Source organism: Drosophila elegans, unplaced genomic scaffold (genome assembly GCF_018152505.1).
Source record: "Drosophila elegans isolate 14027-0461.03 unplaced genomic scaffold, ASM1815250v1 contig_476, whole genome shotgun sequence".
NCBI classification, from domain to species: domain Eukaryota; kingdom Metazoa; phylum Arthropoda; class Insecta; order Diptera; family Drosophilidae; genus Drosophila; species Drosophila elegans.
The window spans coordinates 21700970-21710354 of NW_024545863.1; the positions used below are offsets into that span (position 1 = coordinate 21700970).

Here is a 9385-nt window from a genome sequence, read left to right on the forward strand (position 1 = left end):
GGAAAAGTAGATTGTTCAAATAAGCACCTTCAACATAAATTGAAAATGCGTTTGGGAATGGAAAGTATCTGGCGCCGGACGGAGAGTAAACAAAAGACACATTAAAAAATGTCACTATTGGATAAGTTAAAATAATAATTGATACCGACATTGGTTTGGGGATAGACTGGAATTCCAGGCAGGTTGTGTTCATTGCTAGTCCTGATCAAAGTTATCTACCTCTGGGCGCAGAATCTTTTGTTGCTTTTTTAGGGTGATTTTTTTTCAGTAAATGCGTTTCTATACCCCGAATGGTATATTTGAATGGCCCAGTTAACGGTCGCACTGTTTCAAGATTTTTACATTGGACGGACGCCTCGATGTACAAATAAAATTTTAAAATAAGTTGGGTGCAACGGCAAGTTAGAGATTCCTAAGCCTGAAAATTCGAAAATCTGAAAAATATAGTGCATCAATCGCGTGTTTTGAAAGAGTGTGGATAAGCGGAAAAGTGCAGTCGACAGAGTTGCAGTTCCCATTTCCTTTCGAAAAAAGCATCTTCCAGTGCTTGACAAACCAGTTAAATCCAAGCCACTTTTAAGGAGTTATTTAATAGAAGAAATTAATCCGCCATGGGTCTCAACGGCTGTTGTTCGTGCGTCAAATATCTGATGGTCCTTATAAACATTTTATTCTGGGTATGTAGATTCCAGCAACAACAACAACAATTTTAGATTCTCTCCCATCACAACAACAACTGGAACACGGTCCTTCTCCGCATGATGTGTGTATGTGGGTGTTTTTGTATTCCCTACGCCCCTCTTTTTCTGGCTGGGCGGGGGGAGGGACCATGCGCACGCTCTTTTGAACCCTACCGCTCTTTCTTTCCCTCTTTTCCCTCTCATCAGAGGTGCTCAAAACAAAAGTTAAGAACCTGAAAAAATGGATGCTTAAAAAAAATACAAGTTAAAACAGTTGTTCATGTTCTTAAGAAACTAATGTTAAGAGAAAGCAGTTCTCCACTTTAAATGCTTAATAAAAATAAACTAAAAAACATGTTCTATTTATTCTAAATGTACTACATATAGATACTGCTTTAAATATTTTGTTATTAAGAGAGTTTCTTAAACATAATTGTCACATGTAAACAAACTGTTTTTAAAGGCCTTAAAAGGTTTTTAGGTTACTAAAATGATTTGGAAAAAATGGTTAACATTAATTGCTTTCAACCAGTAGATTGAGATGTTACAAAAGCCAAGCTTAATACTAAAACAAAATTATTTCTATTTTCGTTATGCATTCTAGACTTTAAATTAGTTTATCCCGGTAACAGCTAATTTTGTTTGTAACAAGCCGAAGCGGCATCACTGATAAGTGGGGCTCTCAGCTCCTTACTCCCCCACAAAAACAATAGAAGTTCCGTTGTGGGAAGAGAGTGAATGAGACACACACGCACACCTACGCACACGACAGACATTTAGGCATCTCCTCCTCCATTTTTCACTCCCTCCCATTGTGTTCATTCTCCTCCACACGTTTGTTCAGTTGTTTTTCTTCTGCTTCTGCTTCTGTTTTTTTTTTGTTTTATTATTTTTATAACGTATACTTGCGCTTTGTATTTTTAAAAACTTCGACATGGTTAATTTGGTGGAAAAAAAGGACTCGACGTATCTGAAAGGGTTTATTTCTTTACACGACTTATCTGTTCCTTGTTTTACGCAATTTTTGACTTTCAACATCGCCCCATTTGGCTTTCAATTGTTTCCATTCAATTATTATCACTGAAATTGTTTGTGTTTGTTTTCCTCGAGATTTTCTCCTGTCTTTCATGGCTTGCGAAATCAGTCTTGCTTTTTCTTTGGGGCAACAAAATTTAAAATTTTGAGCTTTTGCGGGTTTAGTTTTTTTCTTTTGGTTTGTTGATTGTTGCTGCCTTTTTCGATTTCTGTCTATAGTATTTATTAGTCAAAAGCTATTTTCGAATACGGGCGAAGAAAAAACAAAAACTTACGCGTCCGTTCAGTTTTTCGTTGTTGTACACAGAAACAAAACAGTGATATTTCCTGACACATCTGAATTGTATTTTTTAGCAAATATTTAGTTTTGAAAATCCAATACAATACAACGGACCTATATTTGATTTTTTAATGTTTGAAAATCCAACTATCTAGATTTCTTACTGCAAAAGATTTTAAATGTCTAAGCTTTTTAAGGAATTTCTTTTATTTTCTGCAGAAACAATTTTGGGATAGCTTTTTTAATGTTAAAATAATGTTAAACTGTTTTTTATGTGTTATGGTGTTACAAAATCATTATACACATTTTTAAACTAAATTATGTCTTCTGTTGTGCTGGTACTTTCTTTTACCAGTGTATTTTTCCCTGATCTGTGATGTTTTAGTATTAGACGTTGTTGTTATTTGTTGCACAGTGGTATATGTTTGATGTTAGTGGAGGAAATAACAAGTGATGGAAATTGTGATGTGTTTGTGATGCAGTTCGTTTTACTAAGCGGTTGAACTAATTTTAGAACGATGTATGAAAAGTGCGTCAGATTTTTATTTTATTATTGCGGCTGAAAGAGTTATCAGAATTTATTAAATTATTTTTAGCACAAAGAAAATAATCAATCTACAACGAAAACTGAGCGAACTGGGACTAAATAGTTATTGAAATTAATGATTGTGGAATATAAATACCAGAAGATTAAACATATGTATGTGTATATGTGTAACCACATCTTAAAATACATAAACCTGTGTACCAGTTGTTTTGAACTCGTCTCCACTGTGCATCGGTTTCCAAACATTTCCATTTTCAACGTCGCCATGGGGCATCGTGATCAAACGCCACGATCTCTGAGGAAGCTGACGTTCCAATGAGGCCGATATCCCAGATCCAAGATGCCGGGGGAGGCCTATGCCAAAAAATGCTAAACTGCCGGCGCTGTCGTCATTGAAGTTGACAGTGACCAAAATGGAATATATATATATAAAATATTCAGTCGGCCATCTGACAAGGCTTGCGTCCCGCCCTCTCCTGTCCACCCACCAAAAAGCCATACATTTTCTTACAGTTAAACTCGCACTTACTATCAAAATAAGGACTTAAAAGGGGCTTAAGAGATTATCTATTATTTAGTATGGCGGTTTATGAACCAAAGTTATCCTTATCTCCATAGTATTAAATAGTTAACTTTAAAAAAAATCCATTTAAATATTTTATTTTTTCGAAATATGTTTAACAATATAAATAGTTTCTTTAGAAAATATTATCTTTATGGGTAAGGGGTTGCCTGTATCTATTTCCAACCCACTCACACATTTCAAATCTAAATGCATAATTCGCTGTGCTATTTCTTACTAAATTATTCATGAGTGGCGCTCCATTCATTTTTCATTTTCAGTTTGTAGTTTTGTGAGTTGCATGATGGGACTGCAATTTGCCATCGATGCGGTTAATTGTGAGACAAAACTGCGACTGGACATGCATGGCAAACCCAGCTGCTGTTTTATCCACTTGCCCCCTCGTTTTTGCAATTTAGCACCAGGAAAATCCTCTCTCGTTTTCCGCTTTCAACGCCTCGGCTCTGAAAAGTGGGTCAACGAAGGACTCAGCACATTTATTCGCCCATTCGGCAGACTTTCTGTTTGTTTGTCATGGACACGCGACATAGTGCCATATATGTATGTACAACCGTACGGGGAATCGTAAAATTCCAACAAACGTATCTACAAACAAGGAGTGGATTCGATTCAAACACAAAAAAAAGGGAACAGATTCGAAATGGGGTCAACATTTGCCCTACAAACATTTCTGACTTTTATTAAAAATGTGATTGAAACTTAAAAAGAGTACATTACATAGGTGAATAGTTATCTTAAGATAAATAAAATATCAGTTTTAATATCAGTATTTAAATGTTAAGCAATGAAAATATGCTATCATATAATTTTTTAAAAGTAAAAAAATGATTTATCTGTTCACAAGCTAAAAAATCTAAAAAAAGTAATAAGAGTTATGTTAACATGTTATTCTCGTTACCAAGTTTTTATGTTGCTTTTGATGTTACTCAATAGACGCCCCTCGTATGGGGCAACATTGTATTACGTTTCCATGAGCAGTTCTTCCGTTAGCTGCACTCATTCACACCCATGAACTTTTAGGGCAGTATCGTGCAGTTTTGTGTGGCACACTTTTTGTCTCGCTCGCTTTTCAATAGCTCACTCTTTCGTGGACCACCCGCATAAAGCCGGACTCTGCTTCTCATTCATTCATGTATTTTCGATTTTCATGTATTTTCTCTCTTTATGTTGTTGCGTTTGCTTTCTTATTACCATAATGATTTTCCTTTCTCTAGGGAGATGTTGAGTTTTTTTACCCTAAAAAAATTGAACTTAAATTATAAGGCAACGCCCTAAATTTATATATATATTTAAATCCAAATAAATATTAATCTCAAAATTAATTTCATTTAATATCTATCGTTTTATTTTAAATTGAAAATATTTAACAGTACTAAAGTTATATATAAAAATGATTAATAAAATATTATTAAACTTCTTGATATTGCAATTACCTAAATAAACACATTTAAAATGTGGGATTGTTGGATCTTTGTAATTGCTCTCGCAATCTTGCGTAATCTTATCAAGAAGCACAGTGTTCTTCGCAATTACGAAAGCCTTGGGGGAAAAAAAATTAGATAAGATTTATATTTGAAATGCTTTTCAGTTTGCCTTTCGTTTGTAAGATGTTCTAAATTCACATATTTTTCCATATAATATGTGCACTTGCCTACATCATCATCGCACACTCAATTTCCCTGCGGTGATTAATTTTGCTGAATAATTAATGAACTTGCATAGATTCTCTGTGCCCTTAGTCCCCACCTATTAAGTAATTAGCTCTTTATTAGGAACGAAAACTAAAGTACATTATTTTTATGGATTGTCGGTCAAAGCATAAGCGAGTTATGTTTTTAAACTTTTGCGTAGGAAACATAAACAGAAATTAATAAAAAAAAACAGTTCCTCTAGCAGAAATTAAAAAAAAAGTTCACAATTTACTTGCTGATAACCCGAGAAGAGCGATAATAAGAGCTTGACAGCTTAATGCCTGAATATGTACATATATGTAAAAATGGAGGGTGCAATGGTGATGAGGGCAAAAATATTAAAAATATTTCATTTTTTAAACAGCTGCCTTTAGTCAACGACTTTCCAAAAAACTGAAATTAGTTTCTTTAAATTAAATTAACATATTATTTATTTGTTTATTCACAGCCCTACTTAAATTAAATTATAAGAAGCCAAATCGCAAGAGGCAAATATAATGTGACGCTTTCAACTTAGCTGACATCATAAGTTTTAGTTAAAGGGAAGGGAAAACTGGGGCGGGGCAGACCCCTACTTTAATTGCCGCCTTACCAGATGGCGTCATTGACGCGTGCTTCCCAGTGTGTTGAATGCAACTATTAGACAACTACACTGAAAATTGTAAAAATAAAAATATTCTATATTTCCTTTTTTTCTTACAGCTCATCGGCTTGACCATAGTGATCACCTCTGTTTGGATGCTGACAGATCCCACATTCATGCTGTCAATGACACAATCTTACAATCATTATCATATAGCCCTCTACGTTTTCCTGGCAATCGGCATACTGATCACATTGGGCGCATTTTTTGGCTGTTGTGGCGTTTGTCGTGAGTCTCAATGTCTGCTCGTTTCGGTAAGTAAAAACTGGAGTATAACTTTAATGGCAGAGTCTGGGAATTCAAATTTAAATGGATTCAGATGTGTGGCCCACACTGTTCCGCTCATATAATTGCAACGGAGGTTCGCCTACATTATCTTTGCAAGTCTGCAAAATGCTGCACTCAGAAAAATGTACTCCAAGTTTGAAAATTCCACTTACACTAATTGTATTACCAATTACATTAATTGTATTTTTAAAACCGGTTTAGGGGTATCAGTAAAGAACATAGTTCCCAGAAATACAAAAAAAAATTGTTTATTTATTATTTATTAACATAAATTATTTTAAATGTTTAGCACACAGTTTTAGCTTCTCAAAAGAGTTTCAAGTTTTAGGGGTTATATATTTTGTGTGCGAACATATCTTGTCTAAATCATAACAATTTATTAACTCAACGCCCACGAACCTGTCGTACTCTGCCATTCATAATTCTGAAATTCTCTTGCAGTTCTTCTGTGTCATACTCATCGTGATGGTGGCACAAATTGCTGCCGGAGCCTGGGCATTCCACAACAAAGACAAGCTGGACGATATCGTGCGGGCGGCAGTCAAGTCTTCAGTTCAAGAGGAGTACGGCCAGTCAACTATGAGTTCACGCACCGTCACTTTCGATACGCTGCAAAAGAATGTAAATATTTGGACATATCCCCCAACTCGCAGAAACAATTTATGTGTATTTTTGATCGGTTTCAGTTGAAATGTTGCGGTGCCGATGGACCTGGAGATTGGGCCACAAGTCGTTTTAATAATGTGGATCGAACAAATATTGTAGAAATCGCTGTGTCTTCCATGAATGTTTTCTATAACATACCCGAGTCCTGCTGCAAGGACAATCTTAAGGATAACGAATGTGAGCTGTCGCGCCGGCTGAAATTCGGTGGTCCATTGAACAACGCCATTTATCAGCAGGTAATTTAATGATTGGGCTTATTCCCAAAGGATTTCAAATGAAGATTAGGATCTATTATCGAAACTTTGAATCACATAAAAATTAAAGGACAATTTTAAAGAAGAAAGGAAATGATTAATCCGCGGGTAAAAACGGAGTGCTTTGCTGTTAATTGCCCCTTTATTTAACTGTCGTTCTTCGATTCAACGAAAAACCGAAAAACCATCAAAACTCAATTTATAGGTGTGTCCCAATCATAATATTATGGCTAACCGATTGCTATCTCCAGTCTGGCCATAAAAATTAATAATCCTTTACACTGCTGTTGATTTTTCTCTGGTCTGCAAGCTATCAGCGCCAGAGCTAATAAAAATTCACGCCCGCCAACGCCGAGACGATAAAAATGTTTTAATTAATATTGATATTCAACACGCATTGCAAATTTCTGTCTGCCAGTCTGGATGGGTTGTTTGCCAGAGTAGATCCAGAGAATGCGCGCTGTAAACAGACTGAATGAAAACCGAACTTGCTTATATACAAACCGATTAATGAGTTTCCGATTTGTGTCTTGCAGGGCTGCGTGGACAAACTGATTGAGATCATTTACGAGAACTGGGTCACCATTTTCGCCGTTACCGCTGCTGTCATTCTGCTGGAGCTGCTGTCCCTGACTTTCGCCCTGAGCCTTTGCTGTGCGGTGAGGAATCAGCACTACAAGGCCTGAGAGTTACAGAACTCCCATAGGGAAATCACGGACGATGAGAAGTACTAACAAACCAAATCGAAACGGATGCATAGCGAGCGTTATTACTGAAGACGTGCGAATGGGGAAAAACATTAAGCAGCGACGGCTAGCTAGATAATGTACGGTGTTCCCTGGTCAATACTTTAACAAAACAACTTACAACAGCAACAACACAATTTTGTAGTACTTTTAACAACAAGACAAGCGAAAACAACACGAACAAGCTGAGCAATTGTATTTGAGATGTGACAATTTTTTGGAATTTGTGGAATGTTTTGAATGCACAATCCACAGGAGTTACGGAAGCGACTTTATATGAACTTGATATGCCAGCAGAGCAAAAACAAACAACACTTTTCTAACAAAATATTTCTACCACGAAAAACACAGACAGTAAACTCCATATATATGTGCGGCTAAAATAAGCAGCTCCATAATACTTAGCATAGCGAAAAAGTTTCGAATTCATAGATACATACTATATATTTAATATATAGATCAAAGCATAGGCACAAAAATATAATGTTAAATGCCAAAACAAATGAAATAATGTAAAAAGAAAAGCAATCAAATTTCTTTTAATATTTATTTCCCCCATAAGACTTTTTCGATTACAAATTAGGTTTTCCTGCTGCCATTTACGTATGCTAACACAAAGCCAAATAATATATGAATGCATATATACGTATGTAACATATGATAACAGCATTCCACAAGTATGAGAATGATTGACAGATTTGTGTTCTGGTTAAAACGCATTGCCATCCAAAGACCCAGCCCAAAATATATTTTCAAATCATTTTTTACCTTGTGCAAAATGTGCTAAAATCAGAAACCACTCAATTCGTAGAGCTTCGCGAAATTGAATGCCAAATATTTTATGTATTTACAAAATTGTAATTTTATTTATTTATGTTTTATTTATTTGGGCATAAGCCATCAAGGAGCAAAAACAAAATATTAGGAAATAATAAGTAAATTATTGTCATTCTATTGACAAACAGCATTCTATATATCTCAAAGAATTAACTTGGCCAATATGTCTTTTATCAATCTAAATCAGCGGTTTTTTAAAAAACTTGTAATGGGTAAGATGTTTGAAATGCACTGAATAAAAACACTTTGCCGCTGTATGATACGATTCAAAATGTTGTGGTTTATATTTTTCAAATTAATGACAAAATATTTTTTAAGAATTGGTTTTAGTTCATGTTGGCCAAGTTGTTATTTCACAACTTGTATGATCCCACACACTCGAATCGAATTTGGTCGAACCCTACTTACCTGCATCGAAATACATTATAATTTAGGCGTCATTGTGGAAGTGCAACTATTTATATGGGAAACCGTCAAATCAGCACAAACGTTAAATGAAAAGTACACACGAACGAAACAAAAAGTCTCTATATTTACATTGTATTTTTACCATACACCATAAACTAATTAAAAGATATATATTTTTTGTAACATTTTCATTTTATTGTTGTTATATGTGAATTTTGTTGTTAGTTAAGCCTAGCCTGAACGTCACACTTTGTACCCCTTCACAACGTTTAAATAAATTAAATCTACAAAATCAAGTTCAAGAAACCAATTATACTAAATTTACAACAACAAAAAAATAAATATATTTAATTAAATATATTGTATTTAAATTTACACATTAATGAAAATTATTTATTTTAAAATTTCTTAGTAAGTAGTTACGTGCGGAATTTCATGGAGTTAAATCAAATAAAAAAGTAAAGTTTTAGGCTAAGAGATAAACCTCATTAAATTTACGTTCATCTGTTGGATTTGTAGCGACACATTGGAATGTTATGGAAACAAAATCTTAAAATTAAAAAGATTTGCAAAAATTAAGCAGAATTGAACGTAGCAAACTATTTATAGCACAAAACTTCATCAAACATCTAAAATCAAAACCAAAATAAATAAAGAAATCTACTCTCAAAACAAAAAATACAATCAACTTTTCATCTTCATAACGTACGAATACTACACACTTTGT

At 34.5% G+C, this 9385-nt stretch overlaps 1 protein-coding gene across 1 annotated transcript; it reads left to right on the plus strand.

The window, feature by feature from the left end:
- The first annotated feature begins 308 nt into the window (after positions 1–308).
- Positions 309–9014, plus strand: LOC108147215 (CD81 antigen). The gene is made up of 5 exons (XM_017273580.2): positions 309–677; positions 5519–5713; positions 6189–6368; positions 6434–6649; positions 7204–9014. Exons 1-5 carry the CDS (start codon positions 612–614, stop codon positions 7351–7353), a joined length of 807 nt encoding a protein of 268 aa, XP_017129069.1. The 5' UTR covers positions 309–611; the 3' UTR covers positions 7354–9014.
- The last annotated feature ends 371 nt before the right edge of the window (positions 9015–9385 follow it).